General features: G+C 41.8%; 1 protein-coding gene across 3 annotated transcripts in view; it reads right to left on the bottom strand.

The window, feature by feature from the left end:
- UTRN (utrophin) overlaps positions 1–13,369 on the bottom strand; it is a 545,759-nt gene extending 532,390 nt beyond the window's left edge. For 2 of the 3 annotated variants that reach the window (XM_061130407.1, XM_061130410.1), the window contains exons 1-2: positions 12,315–12,403; positions 7,945–8,109 (exon numbers count right to left, since the gene is read on the bottom strand). In XM_061130407.1, the coding sequence (XP_060986390.1) occupies positions 7,945–8,023 (79 nt within the window). In that variant the 5' untranslated portion in view covers positions 8,024–8,109; positions 12,315–12,403. Of the gene's footprint in view, positions 1–7,944; positions 8,110–12,314; positions 12,404–12,999 lie in introns of those variants that run through there. The other variant, XM_061130409.1, reaches the window with a different exon arrangement.
- Between the last annotated feature and the right edge of the window lie 9,708 nt (positions 13,370–23,077).

Genomic DNA, 23,077 nt, shown 5'->3' with positions numbered 1-23,077 from the left:
TTACTGAACTAATGAAAATCACAAGACTCGCCCATAAGGAGCAAGACTCGCCCAATCAATTTATATTAAAGCCTTTTTGGACATAAATATCCTAAACCAAAATCTTAATCAGAACACGGCCTGGGACAAATGTGCAAACATTAAAACAATGGAATTAGAGAAGATGATCTCAGCGGATAATATTTTTTTAATCATGGGATTTTTCTAAGTTGTGCCAGTCTAGAGACAGAAAGTCATATTTTTTACTAGATTTCTCTGCTCTATCAGAAATGTCATTATCAATGTGCTTGTCAACGTGCTTTGTCCTGATCTTCAGGAAAAAGAATGTTACATAATTCAATACTGAGATTGATGAGCCAGACAGAACTCATAATATAATTAGCCTGCCACCCACCCACCAAAAAAAAGTTCATTTGAAAATATTCACCTACAAAATGCTATTCTCCTGCTTTACACCTTGATTTTAATGACTATGACAAACAAAACTGATTTTTTTTGCTTTTTTAATTAAACAGATCTCAAAATCGGTATAAGATTGTACCAATGCAAACTTTAATCTTAACTGCCAAGAGGGCACACACAAACAATTCCTATTATTGGCTAGGCTAGGAGAACAGCTTCTGACAGAGAAGGTTCACAGAATATAAATAACTCAGGTGTTTGGTTGTGAAAAGGCACGAATGTCAAGGCCAGAGAGCTACAGAACCTGGGACTACCTGCCTCCCACACTTGACCTTTGTAAATCCAGGGGTAGAGCAAGGAAAAGTGAAAGAACTAGGTCCAGCTTAGATATTTCTCAGTCCACAACCATCATTTCGACAGTAAATGTATATTAAAATCTCACACCGACTCACCTCTCAAATACTAAACTGACTGTATTTATTATTAAGCAATTAAGGCACACCAGAAAATAAAGAGTAAAACAGTAAATATCTATGCCTCCACACACACGCAGCTTAAAGAGAAAAAAAAAAAAAATCTAACCAGTACATGTGAAACCACCTGAGTAATCTTTTGCAATAGAATTTTAACTAATATTTACAACTGCTTCAATGATCTTGCATGTTCCCTTGTTTCCTGAAAATCATCCTATCGACATCTAGTTCAAATCTGGGCTCAAATAAGGTTCAATAAAACTGAGTTTTCCATTCTGTCTATTTACTAAAGACTTCTACTGCTTAGAATATTCTCCAAAATTTATGTTTTCCTGTGGAGAACAGATCACCTACACAGCTTTCCCAACCTTAGTTACAGGTCATGAGAATCACATGAATGCAGAAATCTTTTTTATGATGGCACTATTTCAGCCTAATGAGGTACCAACACAGAATATTTTATGTGCATGACAAGAATAGCTGCTCTCCTCTATTAGAGTTGAATTTCCACCAGGGTCACTGTCCCTCACCACAAATCCCCAGGGCTCATGGAAAAAACCAAACACACTCAAAGAACTCCCTTCAAAGCACAGGCATTCCAGCCAAGTAATGCTTTGGGGGGGAAGGGGAAAAAAAATTATTTTTCACAGTCCCTTAAACTCTTTAGGAAAATCCCCACACAGATATTTCTTTAAATGAAAGAGAAAGAAGAAGACCAATGAGAAATACAACGTAACCACTGTTTTTCCTGAAGAAAGGCCTCTAAAAGATAAACAAATAAGGTAACCTTCCTCCCAGCTTCATAAAACCACATCTTCTTGAGAAAGTTTAAACATAGTATCATGCAAACACAGTATCATTGTTAGGCCTGTTATAAATTTAACCAGGTATAATATTCCATAGTAAAGAATTCATTTTGTTTTTATTTCACTGGCCTCCCTTTTCTCCCCTCCCCGTCCCCTCCTCCCCAACCAACCCTTTCAATGCCACAGATACCCATCCAGGCATCAGACCAGGCCTCAAACTGTGCCAGACTGCAGTCCATCTGAAATCCACTACCTTTTTTTTTCACCAGCCAGTTAAAAGCCTTGAGCAGCAGGCAAAGGAAAAGAGAAAGGGGAATTCACGTCAGAAAGATTATCGGTTTTTCTACCTTCCACCCAGAGGACTGCCAGTCCTCTGGTATTTTCCTTTGCTAACTTCTAAAAGAGAATGACAGAGACCAGAGCCAATAATCAGGGCTGAGAGCGGCAGGTTAGGTCTCCTGCGATCGGCCTTCCCATGGCAGGACAGGATGCCCGCCAGCGGCCCGGAGCAGCTCGATCTCACAGCCAAGGGCCCCAATTTTGTAACCACAAAGGCAGAAGCAGAGGGATGTAGCGAAACAATTAATACTCTGCAAAATTTCTAAGGAATCAATTTAGGCACAAAAAAAACAAAGGACCATCTGGCAGCAACAAAATAAACTACCTGGTAAATTAGGAAACTGGGTACTCTGTCCAGAGAGCGAAGGCAGAGTTTCTGGGGTCAGATCACCTGAGTTCTCACCCCAGCTCTGACATTTCTAGCTCTGTAGCCTTTTTCACTGACTAGACATTCATTGCTTACCTGCTATGAGCTAGGCCCTGGGCTGAGTCCCAAGGATGCATGGGTCCCTGCTCTTGTGGAATTAAGTTGAGTAGGACATTGAAAGAAAAGTTCAGGTGTCAGTTGCTCAGCTGTGTCTGACTCTTGACGACGTCATGGACTGTAAGGCTTCTATGTCCATGGAATTCTCCAGGCAAGAATACTGGGGTGGGTAGTCATGCTCTTCTCCAGGGGATCTTCCCCACCCAGGGATCAAACCTGGGTCTCCTGCTTTCCAGGCAGATTCTTTACTATCTCAGCTACCAAGGAAGCTAACACACACACACACACACACACACACACACACACACACACACACAAAGAGAAACAAGAAAACTACCAGAGAGAGACACAGCATAGGGGGAACTTCATATACTGATACAGACAAAAGTGCCTGGGAGTGACCTTTCTCATGGTCTTCTGGCTAAGACTCTGCACTCCCAATGCAGGGGGCCCAGTTCTATCCCTAGTCGGAGAACTAGATCCCACATGTCACAACTAAAAGACTCTGCAAGCCGCAACAAAGACTCAAGATCCCTGGTGCCACAACTAAGGCCTGGCACGGCCAAATAATTAAATATTTATTTCTTTGACGTGCCAGGTCTTCGTTGCATCACGTGGGATTTTTCATCGCACAGACTCTAGCTGTGGCGGACGAGCTTAGCTGCTCCACAGCAGGTGGGATCTCAGTCCCCAGTGTTGTTGTTTGGTCACCAAGTCATGTCTGACTCTTTTGTGACCCCACGGACTGTAGCCGGCTAGGCTCCTCTGTCCGAGGGATTTCCCAAGCAAGAATACTAGAGCCACTTGCCATTTCCTTCACCAGGAGATCCTCCCGACCCAGGGATCGAACCCGCATCTCCTGCATCTCCTGCATTAGCAGGTGGATTCTTTACCACCCAGCCACCAGGGAAAACCCTGAGATCCTGAACCAGGGATCAAACCCACATTCCTGCACTGCAAGGCAGATTCTTAACCACTGGACGAGCAGGAAAGTCTTGTAAATAAATAGTCACAACAAAAACAAAAAGATGTCTGGGAGAGTTACTTCCTAAAGTCAGCAGGCAAGTTTTCTCAGAGGTGATACTAAAACCTAGATCTACCTAAGAAGAGGAGCCCATCAGGCAAAGACAGGCAAAGAGGGATGTGCAAAGGCCCTCAGGCAGGCATGGTGGGGCCTCTGCAGCAATAGAAAGAAGGCCAGTTTGGCAAATTACTTCCGTGTGGCTCATGTCCCTCATCTGTAAAATAGTCATTGTGAGGATGAAACTCTGAGCACCACATCTGCACGCTGCATGTATTCAATAAAAGTCAGTTGCCAGAATTACCATAATCAGTGAGATCCCATCACTAGAAGTGTGCAAGAAGAGGTTGGGTACACGGGGGCATGGCCAGGCAACAGGGCCTCTCAGGTTCCATCCACAATTAGGTCAGGATTACACAAGAAGAGAAAAAGTGAAGGAAGCAATGATAAAAATGTTACACTCAGGCTTCCTGCCTAAAGGCTGTTCAAGAATGTTTTGAATCATACAACAATGTGGAGTTTTACCGACTAATTCATTCAACAAATGGCCCCTTCCCGTGTAAGAATCTGTGATTCTAATCCCTACTAGTCAAAATCCACACAAGGAGCTAGTTGGCAGTCTTTAGCCCTGAGGTCTACCCTCTTTATGGGGCTTTGAGCTAAAACTTACCAGAACAGCACTGAGAAGAACAGAAAAGGTTGACTTATTCTATGTTACTGGCATTAAAGTGCCACTATTGATAGAATAAAATAGCAGTGAGGCTATTCTTTGATTTTACACATATCTCAAACCATTTTATTATTTCACGTTTAAAATGTTCCAAGCAGAAGTTTATGCACCACAGACTCCACTGATAACATATTTCACTTAAAAAAAAAAAAAAAATCTTACTCTTGACCTACTCTTAAAATACTTAATAAATTGTAAAACTTTCTGAAGCTCACTAATTCTGGCTATCATTAATGACAGGCAAATTTGACTTGCATGTCTTTAAGTTAGGGAAGGACTTACTTTTACCCAATCCCAAACCCTGAATCATTAAAGGTCATATTCTTTCAAGTTCTTTTCTGATTAATGACAGGCAAATTTGACTTGCATGTCTTTAAGTTAGGGAAAGACTTACTTTTACCCAATTCCAAACCTTGAATCATTAAAGGTCATATTCTTTCAAGTTCTTTTCTAAAATTCACTCAAATCCAAGACAAATGTATTACAATCATTAAGAAATATGTGATTTTTATATTCATGAAATATTTCATCACCTACTCTTGATATTTCAGATTTCTGTTTAGTTGGTGGAAATTACTTTAAAAATTATTAAACCTCATACACTGCATAAAGCAAATTAAAATTGAATGAGGGCAATATAAACGATCCTAATACCTTAACATTAAATGCACCAATACTTTTATGAAGCCAGGCTTTTAGACTGTCCAAACTTAAGGATTTGAGGAGGAACAAGATAAATCTTCATGAACCAAGACAAAAGTTTATCAGTATAATCTCAACATCAGGTCTTCCCTACCCCAATCTCTATCCCCTCCGCCATAGCTAGACCCTCAAAAGGTAGAAACACAGAAATATATTTGAATCAAAATTCTCCTATAGGAGAATATGCATTATATGTATATGATTCCTTTGACTTTCAGAAAGCAAGATTGAAATTAACAGGCCCATTCAAATCCAAATTTATCTACTGCCTTTTGCAAGATAATCCAGCCAAAAGAATGTGATTCAGATCTCAGCTATGCAACAGCTAAGTTTTCAATGCTTTTTGAAGTAGGAACCATCAAAACTAAAAAAGAAAGTAACAGTCATCACCTTGGCATCAAAACACTTGAAGCAATTTGAGATTTTTAAGAATACTTTAAAAATACGAAGTAATACAGGCTCATTGAAAAGCTTTTAAAGTGCATATGAGTGAAAAAGAGAAAAATAATAATCCCCAAATGCCAGGATGACCAGCATTAACATTTTTGTGTACATTCCATTGAACTTTATTGGGAAAAAAATTTTTTTCACATAAATGATTTCATATTGCACATAATTTTTATATAACAACATCAAGAACATGTTTCTATGTTCATATATATACATATCATAACATTTTTATGAATGTATAATCTTTACTTTATGAATACACCTTAATTAGCTCCACTGAGATTCTATATGATTTGGTCAAGTGCCCCACACTAAAGGAACAGCATAGGTTAACCATTGTTTCCTAAAGTTACTTGCCTGTGACATCCTTTTTCAACTTATACATTAGAACTTAGGCTTGTTTCAAATGCTTTGGGAAATTATGATTTAACCAATCCTCACTATTGGATTTTTATGGTATTTCTAATTTTTTTTTCTGTAATAAAAATGCTATGATCAACTTTTTGCTTGTATATTTCTGTGACTTCCAAACAAAACTCCAAAAATAGAGGTACTGGGCCAGTTGGAATGCATACGTTAAAAACGTAATAAGTTCTGCCCAACTGTCCCCAATAGTGTATGAGAATAGTCAGTCTTCTGAAATGATCATTTTTAATTTAAAGAGTAGTTTAAAAGTTATGTGTACTCATCATATATAACAAGTATTTTTAAACTTATATAATTACTTTTTTATGGACATGGCTAAAGTACACAGTTATAAATATCAAAGGTCTTACCGTAATGGTGATTGACTCAGAAAACTATTTAAGAACATAACTCCTCACAATTTATAGAACATGACAAGCATGGATACATTAAATTGTCTCACTGTCATTTTCCTCCTTGGTACATCTATATTTTTCTGGACATACATTCTGTACTGTTTAGAAGATATTAGTAATCCCTTACATCAACATAGTACTTTATACAACTTTATACAACAAGCATTTAAATCAAGACAAACTTTAGGGGGCATTAAACTTTCTCAGAGCATACTTTAAAATAGGATGTTAAGCTGTACCCCCTAAAAGATCCTTCAAACTACACAGTAGAGGCTACACATTTAGAGCCAAGACTATAATAACCAGTCTTTACCAATCAACCAACACTAGGGCCGTGAAGGGAAATATACCTTAAATGTGTGTGTGTAAAAAAAAAAAAAAAAAAAATGTGTGTGTGTCAGTAGATCAGACATGTCCAACTCTTTGTGACCCCATGGACTGTAGCTCACCAGGCTCCTCTGTCCATGGAATTCTCCAAGCTAGAACACTGGAGTGGGTTGCCATTACCTTTTCCAGGGGATCTTCCTGACCCAGAGATCAAAGCCAGCTCTCCCATATTGCAGGCAGATTCTTTACCATCTGAGCCACCAGGGAAACCCTCATCTCTATCAATTTAGAGCCTATTTTCAGTGCATATTTCTGCAGATTCATACAATAAAAAAACAACCTTCTAACATAATAATATAAAGATGGTTCACATAGCAAAAACAGACATGAGGTTCCTTTTTTGGTTTTAAAGTGACACTAGGTATTAAGTTTACAGCCCAAAGTAACCCTCAAAGTTACTTAAGTATAGTGTTCACACCCAGGGTCAAGTTCTGTGTAACTTTCACAACTCAGGTCCTGGCTGCTCAAAAATATCTCCCCATAGAATCTATCTCAGAATCATATTTGATGCTTTTTAAAAATACCGAAACTTTTACTCGGTAGGTCTGGAGTGGAGCCAGCGTATCTGTACTTAAAAAACCCTCCCCAGTTGGGGGAGTGGTAAAGTATTTGGTTATATAAAAAGATTGGGGGAGGGAGTGGTATCCTTATGTCATCAATTTAAATCTTCAATGAAAACCATTCATCTGTCTTAATCTAGTTTACTAGATAATCTAGGTAAAAGTGTACCTTGAGAAGGTTTATAAGATGCTTCAAAAAGGGAAGCAGAGGTAGAAAGACACTGGCCTAGCACTGGTTAAAAACGGGATGGGGGAGAGGGTGTATGAAAGCAAATCTCAGGACTACCCACCTCATCAGAAACCACAGCATTTCCTACCTAAAGCATCATTTTTTAAGCTGAATTTTTATGTTCAAGAGGCTTCTTAAAAATGAACAGCTATCAGCTAACAGGCAGCAGTTTCACCAAGCAATGCCAATCAACATACCAGGAGACCAAGACAGATTGAGAAATTAAGACAGAATACACAGAGATATCAAGGAGGGCATGGCAACCCACTCCAGTGTTCTTGCCTGGAGAATGCCCATGGACAGAGGAGCCCGGCCGGCTACAGTCCAGGGGGCTGCAAAGAGTCAGACACGACTGAGCGACTAAGCAGGGCACACACAGAGATACTGCGTTTGCTTTTACAGTGCAATCGTCATTTGTCAGATTTCTGCTTCTCACAAGAAGTTTGTCTCATAAGGACAGTGCAAAACAAACAAAATCCTATGTCTTCTCAGTAGCTTATGAACAAAAATCAGCCATCTTCTGAAGCTTCCATTACTTACCAGATCTGGACTTAATGATGTCACTGAACTCATTCTGCCCATCATCAGCTCTGGCCTCATGTTCTCCATACTTGGCCATCTTAGTTGTGCTTCAATACAATCCAAAGACTTGACAAGATCCTCTTTTAAAGACTTTCAATTTTCTACAATTATCAACATCAATACCTAAAGAGAAAGGGGAAAACATGGATTTTAAAAAATATACAAGACTATATTAATATGTTGTAATATAGTAATATATGCTGACATATATATTATGTATAACATGTTACATATAGATGTAATACATAACCACAATATATATCATAGATGTATAATATATATGACTATAAATATTAAAATATATGCATATATATTACATGTGGGCTTCCTGGTGGCTCAGTGGTAAAGACGCCACCTGCCACTGCAGGAGACAGGAGTCTAGGATTCAATCTGTAGGTCAGGAAGATCCCCTGGAGGAGGGCATGACAATCCACTCCAGTATCTTTGCCTGAAAAATCCCATAGACAGAGGAGCCTGGTGGGCTGTAATCCATGGAGTCACAAAGAGTTGGACACTACTGAAGTGACTGTGCACATTCTATATGGTTTTATACAGTAATCCTTCATTCAACAAATATTTATTTGGGACCTATGGCAATCCACTCCAGTATTCTTGCCTGGAGAATCCCATGGACAAAGGAGCCTGCCAGGCTATACCGTCCATGGGGTTGCAAAGAGTCAGACATGACTGAGCAACTAACACTTTCACTTTCAAGTATAATGCACTGATCTGGGCAATGGAAATATGACTATCAAAGAGACAAAACCTATACTAGTTTGAAATCTACAGACACCAAGTAATTAATTATATAATGGAGTATTTCACTATACTACTAATAAGTTACAAAAGTACAAAGGAGATGCATAGAGTAATATGAGCATACTGCAGAGGAATCTGACCTGCTCTGGGCAATTAAAGAAGGCTTTCTTGAAGATGTGACATTTGAGCCAAGCCTTCAAGGATAAGAGATGAGAAGAGGAAAAGGTAAGAATCTCCCATGTAAAGTGACAGGAAGCATCAAAGAGCATTCAAAAACCTGAGCAAAGGCAGGTGCTTTTGGAGCCTAAGAGGAGAGGGATTTGTTGAACTAGGTGAGGTAGACAGAACCAGGGGTAGGGCTGTAAAGACAGACTGTACAGGATTTTGTTATTTCTCCGAAGAGCAGTGGGAAAACAGCAGATGATTTTAAGCTGGGAAGCAACATATGATTGTGGCCTAAATAAGCGCAGATAGAAAGAAGTGGGTGGCCATGAGGGCTATTAGATATTAAATGAAGGCCAATAGGATTTGGGAACTGACTGGATATGAGAGTTTCAGGATATTGAGGCACAAAATGACTGCCCAATTTTGGCCTGTGCAATTGAGACATTCAATGAGTTTGGAACACTGAAGCATGAGAATCTGAAGGACGAAATAAGGAGTGTGATTTGGATTGATGGAGTTTGAGATATACACGTGGAGATAACCAAAAAGTCTGATCTCAGGAATGGTCTGGATTATGTGTAAATCTGGACAGTTACATGTTATACCCATTGACACAGATTTTATTTTGGAAAACCCATCATGTGAATTCTCCTGAGAATAGACATCACTCAAAATAATTTTAATCTTTTAGTAGTTAAAAGAGTCGAGGCATGATGAGAATTTACAGAATTGAGGATTCTACCCTGCAGTACCACTTTTCTTTTAAAATGTCATCAATTAGACATGCACTGTCCTAGAACTTTCTGGAACACAATGCCCAAGCAACCCAAATAGAATCAGAATTCAAGTTTAAGGTCAGCAACTTGGCTATACCCTAACATCCCCTTATGAGCACCTCAAATGCCAGCTAAATAAATCAATCATTTAATTGGGAAAACAACAGTCAAGACATCCAAATATTAATCTACAAATAATAGACATTAATTCACATATTATAATAGATATCAAAACCAGAGTTTATTGTTAGCTAGGCTTAGACAACTCAATTATTTAATTCAAGGACACATCATATGCATTAGTATTTTGTAATATAGTTCTTTTACATATCTATTCACTATTTAGAAGTTCTTACATATTATGTTTATAATATGTAACATTCAAGGACACACCACATTGTTTTATATTTCATAACAATATAAATACATAAAATATAAAATTTCTTTTCCTTAGTAGTTAGGAAAAGGGTATATTCTAATAATAAAGAAGTCAAGGTCACCTTAGAAACAGGTTTTAAATGTCAAAGTGTTTGAGGTAGATGAAAACTGATGAATTGCTAAAGCTTTAGGAACAATTTTCTTTCCAAAAGGGAGAAATATATGGGTTAGATCATCAGCCTGAATCTCCGAGATTTTGTGAGAGTATAAAAACATTTTTCACTTTTTATACTGTCACTACTATTGTACTTTATGGATTATCATGTAATTAGGTTCCTTTTGGGGGGTAAATACCTGCCAAAGATTTGCTAAATTCTTAAAGGTATTTTATTACATTCGAGTACCAAAAATTTTGTTCAGAAGAATGCACATAAAATTTTACTATGAAAATCAGCTTTTCCCAGCAAAAAATTCTCTTTACTGGAAAGCAACTAATTATTTCCCTTGAAATATATTTCTAATTCTCTCTTTCATAAGTGGTCTTAGCCAACGTCTTCAAAAGATTTTTCCCATTCCACAAAAGAGAAAAGTAAATTGCTTGCACAGAACTGTGTTTCATTTGCACATTAATATTCCTTCATCATAAAGTTTTACTTTGCCAGCTCCTTAAGATAATCTCAGATTTTCTCTTGATAATCAAAATCCTTTACAGGCTACACAGATTCAGCAGTAAGGGAGATCAGAGGACAAGGAAAGACAGGGCAAATTGAGAGAACTGCAGATGACCAAAATGTTAACAGTAACATTGCCACTGACTGATACTTTATGCCACTAATTGGCAGGGGTCTCCAAGTTGAGTAACATTTGGCAGCAAGTCATTATTGGTTGCCGGAAGACAGGATCCAAGTTTCATCACAAGGCACCTCCGTGCGACCCTCCACTTCCACATACATACTATGGAAACACCACCATCTTCCACACCAAGCTAGGTGACAAACCGAATAAAAAATGAAATATTGCTTTATAATTATAATTTATTGTTACCTCTGCTCTAGGTTCTGTTTCCTCAAAATGAAGTTCTGCAAAGTTTAGCCAGCTCTTTCTCACTGAAACCAATACCCTCAACTCTACATCCAGTTCTTTCTTCAAAAGTTCTCTGGCTGTCAGAGGGAACCAGAAGCCACCACAATAAAGCTGGGTTAAAAGGACGGGGGATGGCCTTACAGGCAAAACTCAAGCTTTAATTTTTTTTTTAATTTGGAAATTACAAGATGTAAGAATACAGGCATTTTCAACAATGTACAATTATGATGGAAATATGCTGTAGATCCTTGGGCAAAAAGTACTCATTCGTTTACACAATCCTAAGAATGCTAGAGATAGTGGAAAGGAAAGCCCGGGGGCCAGAGTTTGAGGCTCCTTAGGAAACTTAGTAAAAGACACCGCCCAGTGTCAAGAATTGCCATTCATTCTCGGAAGCGCTCCAAGGGAAGTTCAAACAGTTGTGGTTAATGCTTTTTACGGTGGCGATCAATTTCAGGTAAACACCTGAAGGAGAGTTAAAACGAAGTCTGCTGGGTCTCAGAAACTGGTCCAGGGGGCGGGGAATGACTCTGCGTAAACCATGGTCCTCGCCCCCCGGTGCTCTGGAAGCCGAAGCACCCAGGAGCTCCACATTCCTGCAGCTGTCGCCGGATTCCCGGGTCCCCCGGGTCCACTAGCAACCAGCCCAGAGGCGCCCACCCGACTCCCGAGGCCCATGCAAGTTACAAAGGAATAGATGCGGCTACTGCCGGGTTCCCAGGAGCAGCAAGCTCCCGCCCGGACCCGGGGATCCAGGCTTCCCAGAATTCGGTTCACTCGCCCACAAGGGGTTACAACCCGCGAGGCCCTGGTGACCCAGGTCACCTGGAGGCTGGCAAAGAGGAGACTCTCCCGGGCCATCCCGGGAGCGGGGGAGGGCAGTTAGACCCGGGTTAGACCCGGGCTCCCCAGTTCAGTGGAAAACAAAGTGTGAGTCCTCTGGCTCCTGCAAGTCGGGCACATTCTCTCCTCCCCTTGAAACAACCCTGGAATCAGTCCCTTTCGTAATCTGGGGCTTGGCTTTAAAAGAAAAAAAAAATCCAGTTTTAACAGCGTGCCTTCTAAAAGTTGCACAGCCTAAAATTTGTGCTGTGTCGGTTTCCTAAAGGGGCCTTGGGCAACCAGTGCCTCGGACCCCAAGCCACACAGGGACATGAATTACCTTACCAATTGCCGCAAGAGATGCCAAGGATCCGGGACCCCAGAAGAGGCAATCGCGCGGGACTACGCACCAACTGAGCGCTCCTTGTCACCTCTCCAAAGCCCCACCCTCGGGAGAAGCAACGGCCCGGAGGTCGAGCACGTTTCCTGCCAGGCGGATGGCTGGGAACGTCTCCCCACCCGGTCCTGGCGGACACCTCCGGGGCTCCGCCTTCCCGGGGCTGAGGTGTGTGTGTGTGTGTGTGTGTGTGTGTGTGTGTGTGTGTGTGTGTGACAGGCCCTCCTAGGAAGCCACGTCCCCTCTTGGGGATCACTGGCCCAGAGCGCACGGAGGCACGACCCTCTCACCCCTGGCAGGAGAAAGATTCAGGGAGTCAAGAAGCTGCCCAGAACCAGTCGAAGGAGTTCGGGTCGTTAGGAAATACTACACGGATTCCGAGGACTTCCGAGCCCGAGCTCTCCCCCACGTTTCTGGAATTCCCTGCCTCGGGGCGGGAAGCTGCACTGAGGTTCCAAGGAAAGTGCACGCAAAAGTTGGTTACATCTTAGGCTCAGCCTTGAGAAGGAGCTCGGGACGCTGATCCTGAGCACAGGAGTCGCAGAAAACTCCATCCTCCTCCATCCTACGTCCCGTGTCCCCGAGGCTGTGGTCACATTGCCCGGCCCGAGGCTCAAGAGTGCACGAACTTACCTGCTCCCATGCCCCGCGGGCCGCCTCGCCAGCCCGCCGCCGCCGCCGCCGAGTCCCAAGCCGGCCCGGGTCTCCTCGGAGGTGTTTCAGGCGTAGTAATCGCGGGTGTGTGTGCAAACGTGGGCTTTGTGGTGCGGTTTTTTTTGGTTGGTTTGTTTGTTTTGTTTTGTTTTGTTTAAGGAAATATGGAAAACCAGACCAGATCCGAAAGGAAAAAAAAAAAATTTTTTTTTGACACTCGATTGTAAACGCCCCTAACTTGTGCAATCTTCCTGCCCCGTAGTTCCGCCAAAAACAAAACAGTCCCAGTGCGAACCTGGAACGGGCGCGCAGGCACCAAGTTTGCCAAACACTGGAGAGTTTTCCGTCTGCAGAAATGACCCCGAAGGAGGGTGGCGGCGGGGAGGGCACCGCTCCCCGAGATTCCCCAATCGGCTTCGGGAGCCGGAGGCTCCTCCTCGCCCCTCGGCGGGAGAAAGCCCGCGGGCCGCCGCGGCCGCCCGCTCCCCTCCTCCGAGGAAAGGCGACTCCACAACTTGGTGCGCCGGCGGCTCGCGCCCCCGGCTCCTCCTCCTCCCCTCACCCGCCCGCCGGCCGGCCCCTTTGTTGAAGCGGGGAAAGGAGCGCCGGAGGCCGGGGAGGGCGCAGCACCGCGGGGTGCGCGCCGCCGCCCTCCTGGGAACCGGCTCCCGTCCGGGCACACGGGTTCGGCCTCCCCAGTGGAGGGGCGCCCGGCAGGTCCGGCTCTCCCGCCCCGGCTGCCGCAGGGCCGGCAACTTTGTTCCGGGAGATCAGGTCCTCCCGGCTCCGGGTTCGGCCCCGGCCCGGCCCAGGCGGCCACCGCAGGCTGGGCTCCGGGAACGTGGCGCCCGGGGGTCACCTGACCGCGCGCCCCGTCAATCAGCGCCCGCCCCGCGCTCCCTCCCCGCAGGCAGCAGCCGGGCTGGCGCTCGGCTGGCCTGGGGCGGCGCACCCGGAGCGGACGGTGCGTGCCGGGAGCCCGGAGCTAGCATGGATGCCTGGTGCTGCCACGGTCCCGTTTATTCAGATTAACCGAAAATGTGAGTCACACCCACCCCAGGCCAACCCGCTCTGCAGTTTCCCTCCTTTGAGAAATGAATTCTCATTTACCCCTCCACTCGCCCCATCCCAGTGTGTTGACGTTGTCAAATTTTTGGTCCTAGTTCCAAGGGTATATATATTTTATATCATTTTCTTGGTGTCGTTTTTAATATTAAGAAAAACTTGACAATTTCGTTTTATATTCGTTCATACATGTATACAAATAGTGTTTGCGCTGATCTTATTTTTCCATTTTTTTTCAATATACATACACACTAAAACATCTGTTGCAGAGTCTGTTTCAAGGCTGAGGTGTTGGTCAAAATAATATCTGATAAGAAATTATTACAGCTTTTGTAATACAGCTTTTGTGCTGTGTATGCATTTTTTAATTTACATATTTCATTCCCAGTGTGGTCTGTGTTTCTCTTACATGATCAATATACTTGGGAGGGGGGAAAATAAAACAGCAACCTAAATTCCTAGTTCCTATAAACAGTGAGAAAAGGAACTCTGGTTTGTTGCTGGTTTAATATTTGAGAGTTATCAACTTATGAGTTAGTACAGACAAACACTAGGGACCTTAAACAGTTTTTTCAGAAAGAACTCACTAGTCTTTTATTAGTTATAGAGTAAAAGGTCTGGGGGTGGGGTGGTGGGGTTTGCATTCTGAAAGATAGGATTCCTTATAAAATCTCTAGCTTAGACTCCTTCCTTTATGTGGATTTTCTTGACATAAGCCAAATAAAATCCAGAATATTAATAGGAAATAAGTATAATTAATCATCTGCTTTCATTCATTTTACAAACATCAATTTGGGGCCTGCCAGTTTCACTGGTGCTGTGAAAAATAGATAAATCTGACAGAGATGTTGCTTTAAAGAATTTCAAATCTCCTAAGTGAGATAAGGCAAGTAAAAAAATAAGAATATGCAAGATCAGCGATAAATGCTTTAAGAAAAGGATAGATCAAATGCTTTCTGAGTCGGGCTATATCACAGGAGACTGGGGCTTCTTTTAACTGTTAATTCTAGAAACTCTTAAAGCTACTTGTCATGCACTGTGTCTTGGTGGGGTTAATGGAAACTGAAATCTCCTCCTTTAAAATAAAACCACTTGGGAATGTTTGAGGGTTTCATTACTCAAAATTATGTAAGTGAAAAGCACTTTGTAAATTGCAAAATGCTACACAAAGATTAATTTATTAAACTCAAAATTTTGGAGAAAAACAGTCATTTGGGAACCTAGAATTTCTGAGTTTTCAAGCTCTGAGAGATGTGTAGTTAAGTTTCCCGGAAAACCCCAAGAAAGGGGACACATGGACCATAGGCACCGTCTGTACGAGACCAACTCCAGCCACATCCGGCTAGAGGGCGGTTTCTGGGGGCTTCCCTGGGACCTGTGCCCTGTCTCTTTCTAGCCCTTCTCCTCTCCCCCCCCAGACACTGATATTCTCTGTGGGACATGAGCAAAAGAGGCCAAAGAACTTGTTGCTGATGAAATAACCAAGCAGTCCCACTCCGGTCCTGCTCCCTGTTTGCTCCGTAAGTAGAGAAGCCACAGTTAGCTGGAGACTTTGTCCCTAAGGACTACCTCTCCATAGAGCGGCCAGTGTGACCTTGGGAATGGAGATGAGGGGAAAATGGAGACAGACCACCAGGACGCGGATAGCAGTTAGCGCACCTGCAATCCACTTTATTCCAGCTGCAGTCCACACAGCGGGGACAGTAGCCTATAATAGGATTTTGTCCCCTCAACCCCTGTCGGCAAAAGTCATAGGAATGTGGCCTGGGTTTGTCATTAATCCAAACTCTGAATTGCCCCACAGTCACCAGAGAACATGAAAATTGAAGAAAACTAAACTGATGTCTCAGGGATAAAGTCCTTGACATAGGAGAAAATATGATGATATGAGTAGTGGATAGATTTCTACATAAAGATATATGCATATATAGGTGTATATAATATCAAGAGACATGATTCTACATAGATATGGTTCATATACAGGAAACTGTATACTAGCATAAAGGCCAAAAAGAAAACTTTCCAACTAAACTTTTTATGTAAAATTATATAAATGCAGATCCTCTCTGAACAATAGTGAAGTGAAGAAGTGAAGTCACTCAGTCGTGTCTGACTCTTTGTGACCCCGTGGATTGTAGCCTACAAGGCTGCTCCGTCCATGGGATTCTCCAGGCAAGAATACTGGAGTGGGCTGCCATTTCCTAGAAGCATCGTGAAATACACAATGTATTAAAAAGGTGTTGACTGTTTATAATAGCCAGGACATGGAAGCAACCTAGATGCCCATCAGCAGACGAATGGATAAGGAAGCTATGGTACATATACACCATGGAATATTACTCAGCTGTTAAAAAGAATTCCTTTGAATCAGTTCTAATGAGATGGATGAAACTGGAGCCCCTTATACAGAGTGAAGTAAGCCAGAAAGATAAAGAACATTACAGCATACTAACACATATATATGGAATTTAGAAAGATGGTAACGATAACCCTATATGCAAAACAGAAAAAGAGACACAAATGTACAGAACAGACTTTTGGACTCTGTGGGAGAAGGCGAGGGTGGGATGTTTCGAGAGAACAGCATCGAAACATGTATATTATCTATGGTGAAACAGATCACCAGCCCAGGTAGGATGCACGAGACAAGTGCTCCGGCCTGGTGCATTGGGAAGACCCAGAGGAATCGGGTGGAGAGGGAGGTGGGAGGGGGGATCGGGATGGGGAATACATGTAATTCCATGGCTGATTCATGTCAATGTATGACAAAACCTACTGCAATGTTGTGAAGTAATTAGCCTCCAACTAATAAAAATAAATGGGAAAAAAAAAAAAAAGGTGTTGAGTAATTTTCCATTATATATATGTGGAATCTAGAAAGATGATACTGATGAACCTATTTTCTGGGCAGTAATGGATATGCAGGCATAATGTCCATGCAGACATCATGGACATGGGGGTGGCGGGAAAGAAGGGGGTGGGACGAATGGAAGAGAAGCATGAAATACATACACCAACATATGTAAAACAGCCAGTGGGAATTTGCTGTATGATGCAGGAAACTCAAACCAGGGCTCTGTGACAACCTAGAGGGGTGGGATGGGGTGGGAGGTGGGAGTGAGGTTCAAGAGGGAAGGGACTTGTATGTACCTATGGCTGATTCATGTTGATGTATGGCAGAAACCAATACAGTATTATAAAGCAAATATCTTTAAATTAAAAACAAATAAAAATTTTTTTTAAAAAGCAAGGTGCTCCTTATTGACTATGAATCACTCCCCCTACATGGAAGCATTTAAAAGAGGGACATAGGTTGGAGAATTCACCTTATCTTTTTCAAGTCAAGAGAGTATAGCTCTATGGCTTATGTATAATAGATACTAGAATATTTGCTGAATATTGTTGCTAAATTCCTCAGCCTAATATCTAATATCTAACATTTGCACAAGTTAAAGGTACATATAAATAAAATTCTTTGTGATATAAAGAGGGAAAAATTATAGTGGGTTTTTAGAGGATAATGATTTTTAGATGATAATTAGCACAATGGCAGAGTTTCTCATAATTTAGTGAACTTAAAAATCGCCAAGGAGCATATTTTAAATTCAAATTGCCTGCCAGCTGTGAGAAATTCTGATTTACTAGTCTGGTGAGGCCCAGGAAGCTGCAGTTTTAATAAGCAACCCATGAGGTTAGATCACGATGGTTGGGGAATCACACTTTGAGCAACAGTTCCCTAATGGACTGGCCTCAAATAGGCCATTCTGGATGACTAAATGGGTCTAGAAATTGCCCTACAAGGAAAAAAATCCATACTGGGTCAATCATAATTTCAAAATACCCACAGTTGGCCTTAACACTTCACATTCAAGTGTTTCATTCAGTTGTGGATCACTCTTGAGATTACCAGAGGTCATTCACATCTCAGGAGCCCTCTGGGCAATTCAACCTGCTCTGTGGTTTAAAGCCTGCCTGGATGATCTGCAAGGAAAAGTCTGATGGTGTGAGGGCAGAGAGGAGAGGACCCTGAAGGGTACGCGTGCTGAAATGCCAGGTCCAGGGAAACTAAGGATAAAATAAAAGGACTAAGCTATTGGGGAGGAAAGAGCAACTGATACAAAAGGAGAGAATAAAGGAGGCTCCGAAGCAGAAGGAAGGGGAGCAGAGAGTGGAGGGTGTAAACCCACACCAGCTCCTTCTCCGTGTGCCTGCCCCCTGACAACCAGAAAACTGGATTTATCATGAGTTCAGTTCAGTCGCTCAGTCGTGTCCAAATCTTTGGACTGCAGCACGCCAGCCTTCCCTGTGCTTCACCAACTCCTGGAGCTTACTCAAACTCATGTCCATCAAGTCGGTGATGCCATCCAACCACCTCATCCTCTATCATCCCCTTCTCCTCCTGCCTTCAATCTTTCCCAGCATCAGGGTCTTTTCCAATGAGTCAGTTCTTCGCATCAGGTGGCCAAAGTGTTGGAGTTTCAGCTTCAGCATCAGTCCTTCCAATGAATATTCAGGACTGATTTCCTTTAGGATTGATTGGTTGGATCTCCTTGCAGTCCAAGGGACTCTCAAGAGTCTTCTCCAACACCGCAGTTCAAAAGCACCAATTCCTCGGCACTCATCTTTCTTTATGGAGTTAGCATACTTGTTACTTTTACTTGGTTTCACTTACTTTGTATAATTTTATAATGTTGCCACTGGCAGAGATTATACAGAGTCTCTCCTTCAACCCTTTAATTTCATGGATAAAGAAACAAATGGACCTTCCTACACTGTTGTTGGGAATGTAAATTGGTGCAGTCATTATGAAGAAGAGTATGGAGGTTTCTTAAATAACTGAAAATAGAGTTACCATATGACTCTGCAATCCTACCCTTGGGCATGTATCCAGAGAAAAACATGGTCCGAAAGGATACGTGCACCCCAATACTCATTGCAGCACTGTTTACAATAGCCAAGACATGGAAGCAACTTACATGTCCCTCGACAGAGGAATGGATAAAGAAGATGTGGGATATATGTTCAATGGACTGTTACTCAGCCATTAAAAAGAATGAAATAAAACCATTTGCAGCAACATGGATGGACCTGGAGTTTGTCATACTGAGTGAAATAAGCCAGACAGAGAAAGAGAAATATTGTGTGATATCGCTTATATGCAGAATCTAAAAAGAAATGATACATACGAACTGATTCAAGAAACAGAAAAAGGACTCCCTGACTTAGAGAATAAAATTATGGTTACCAGGGGGTAAGGATGGGAGGAAGAGATAGTTAGGGAGTTTGGGATTGATGGGTACACACTGCTATATTTAAAATGGGTAACTAACAAGGACCTATTGTGTAGCACAGGGAACTCTGCTCAATGTTACGTGACAGACTGGATGGGAGGAGAACAGATACATGTATATGTATGGCTGAGTGGCTCTGATGTGCATCTGAAACTATCACAACTCTCTTCATCGGCTATACTCCAATATAACATAAAAAAATTTTTTTAAAGATATAAACAAATGAAAGATGCAAAACTTACTAGGGAGTACCTTTAGGTAAAATAAAACAATCTTGGCAGGAAATGTTCAAATTACCAAGAAGGGAGAAGAGCACCACTAAGTTATATAAGTTCATTGTTAACCTGAAGGCGAGGGCAGAAGATAATGTAGCTGAAAGCCAACAGGCTGGTTTAAGTTACCTGTGTGCAGTGCGTGTGTGCTAAGTCGTGTCCCACTCTTTGTAACCCCATGGACTGTAGCCCACCAGGCTCCTCTGTCCGCGGGATTCTCCTGGCAAGAATCCTGGAGTGGGTTGCCATGCCCTCCTCCAGGGGATCTTCCCAACCCAGGGATTGAACCCGTATCTCCTTTGTCTCCTGCACTGCAGAGTCTTTACCACTGAGCAAGTGGTAAAGTGCTTATTATTATATTGACACATCATTTGTATGAGGTTGTGGGACCTTGATCTGTAACCTCCTGTCTGTGAAATAAAAGAATACCTCCCTCAAATGCTGTTGTGAAAAATCAAATGAATCCCTTGTTATAAACCATTTATCACAATGTTTGATACTTTTAAGCTTTCATTTTGTTCTTTCCTCTCAATTCAAAAGGATTTGCTGCCATTTTGTAATAATCTTTAATTTTTTTTTAAACATTCCTGGAACACCCACTATCTGCTGAGGGGCTGGGTGTGCAAATGGGAATCAGCTACAGTAGCTCTCTTCAGAAAGCTTCTGTTTCTGAAGACCAACACACAGACAATTTTAAATTAATATGGATGCACATATAAATTAATATGGATTCAGTACAGCCAAGATGTAACATGAGCCCAGAAAAGGACATGAAACCCAATAGGATTACTTTGCCAACAAAGGTCTGTCTAGTCAAAGCTATGATTTTTCCAGTAGTCATGTATGAATGTGAGAGTTGGACTATAAAGAAAGCTGAGAACCAAAGAATTGATGCTTTTGAACTGTGGTATTGGAGAAGACTCTTGCGAGTCCCTTGGACTACAAGGAGATCCAACCAGTCAATCCTGAAGGAAATCAGTCCTGAATATTTATTGGAAGGACTAATGCTGAAGCTGAAACTCCAATACTTCGGCTACCTGATGCGAAGAACTGACTCATTGGAAAACACCGTGATGCTGGGAAGGATTGAAGGCAGGAGGAGAAGGGGATGATAGAAGATGAGATGGTTGGATGGCATCACCGACTCGATGGACACGAGTTTGAATAAGCTTCGGGAGTTGGTGAAGGATGGGGAAGGCTGACGTGCTACAGTCCATGGGGTCGCAAAGAGTCAGGCATGACTGAGCAACTAAACCGAGCTGAACTGAACTGAGGGCGTAAGGGGCACCAAGAAATGACACCCCAGTTGATCCTTAAGAGATCATAGAGATCATAAAGGACATCTATGGTCTTGACTCTGCCCAACATCTTTTCTCCCCTTTTGGAAGGAATGTTACCTCTTCCTTTAGGTAATTGCTCCTCTCTTGTGCCAATCAAATTTTGTGGAGCTGTCAACCACTTCTCTACCTTGCCTCAAGAACAGCCAATCATAGGCTTCAAACCCTGTGATAATGATTAACCTAAAAGAGAAGATGGGAGATCCAGGCTAGGCCCATCTGAGTCCTTCCAGAAGAGTTTTCGCAATAACACTGGAAGGGAATCTTCTTTCTTCTCTTTGGAATTAGTTTGCTGGAGCAGCATAAAATAGAATCTCTCCACACCCATCTCCTGCTCCTACTGCTAGCTTGAGTTCTATACCTATAGAGGAGAAAATAAAGTACCACATCTGGAGCTGAATAAATGCGGGAAAGGAGACTTGAGGATGTGAGAGTTCCTGGTTTCCACATACAAGAGTGCCCTTTCTATAGCTCCGTTCTTCTCAGTGTTAACCTAGGTGGGAATTCTATCACTTGTGACTGAACAAGCCCAGTATAATATAAACATTAACCAGGGACCTCCCAGGTGGTCCAGTGGCTGAGACTCTGCACTCCCAAGGCAGGAGGCCCAGGGTTCAATCCCTGGCCAGGGAACTAGATTTCACATGCCACTGAACTAAAGATTCTGCATGTCGAACATAAGACCCAGTGCAGTCAAATATATAAATAAATACTTTTTAAAATAATAATAAATAAATAATTATCTTCATGATAGGAAGCCAATAGATAAAATCTAAACCTTAAAAAAGGAAACAAGTAGCATTACAAGCTTGTTACTTAGAGATTTAGAGGTAATATCAGAAGAGTAACTTAAAAGTACAAAGTGGATGCTTCTGAGAAAGAGAATATGGAGAAAAGCCATTGCAGACTGACATTTGTCTTTGCAAACTTTGTAGAACTAGCTGATCCTTAATTATGAGCATATTTAACTTTAAAAGAAAATAATAGGCTGACAGAATTCTTAAGTGAATGCAGAACAGTTTGAAAAGCAGTGGTTTATGGTTAGAACTAGAGACCCAGATCTGAGTACAGAGGGCAGGTCACATTATGACTTTTGTGGACCCTATAGACACTTTTGACTCTGTGGGTCCCTCCCACTCTAATATCAATATTGTAAATTATTTTTTATGTAATTTATATGTTTCAACATTTTTTTTCTTCTTAGACAAAATTTAATAAAATTTCATGGGCTTTTTAAAAATATCATGGTCCCCCCAAAAAATAATAATAATATCATGGTCCCTAAGCACTGTACCTACTGATTAGATCCATCCTACAGGAGAAACATACAGAAAAATACAGAGTTCATTTACTCTATAGTTAATGCTTTTTCTGCTAGGTATCAAAATTTCTAGGTCAGAGTGATGGCAAATTAAATAATTTTATAAACAATAAAACTTTCTTTTGGTCTGATTCCAATACTGTTAGTACATTACACAGTATTTTCTCTTGATTTTTCTAAATTTGTTTCAGAGCAGTAACAACATGTTGAAATGCCTGAACCTAGCAGCTTAATACAAGCTTCCCTGGTGGCTCAGCAGTAAAGAATCTGCCTGGAATTCAGGAGATGCAGGTTCAATCCCTGGGTCAGGCAGAGTCTCTGGAGAAGGAAACGGCTACCCACTGCAGTATTCTTGCCTGGGAAATTCCATGGTCAGAGGAGCCTGGTGGGGCTACAGTGCATGGGGTCGCGAGAGTCAGAGAGCACTTAGCAACTAAACCACCACCACAGATGCTTAATATAAACCAATAGCAAACTTGCTGGGTGTATTTGCAATTTTCAATAGGATTATTCTCAACCGAATACAATATTAAAAGGCTTTCTGTCTCCAATTCTTTCTCCATTATTATAAAGTGAACTTGATATTTGCCATTGAGTTACAGTCCTACTTCTGCATGAAGATTATGTCATACATTGTGATTAACTCAATCATTCCCATTTCAGTTAGTTGAGCTGAGGAGTTTAAGACTTTGTGCCAAAGATGCAAGTGAAAATAAAAAGAATTTCTTTAAAATGTGTTTGAATAGTAATCCCTGACCAGGGATTGAACCC

Source organism: Dama dama, chromosome 26 (genome assembly GCF_033118175.1).
Source record: "Dama dama isolate Ldn47 chromosome 26, ASM3311817v1, whole genome shotgun sequence".
Taxonomy (NCBI): domain Eukaryota; kingdom Metazoa; phylum Chordata; class Mammalia; order Artiodactyla; family Cervidae; genus Dama; species Dama dama.
This window is presented reverse-complemented; position numbering and strand designations above follow the sequence as displayed.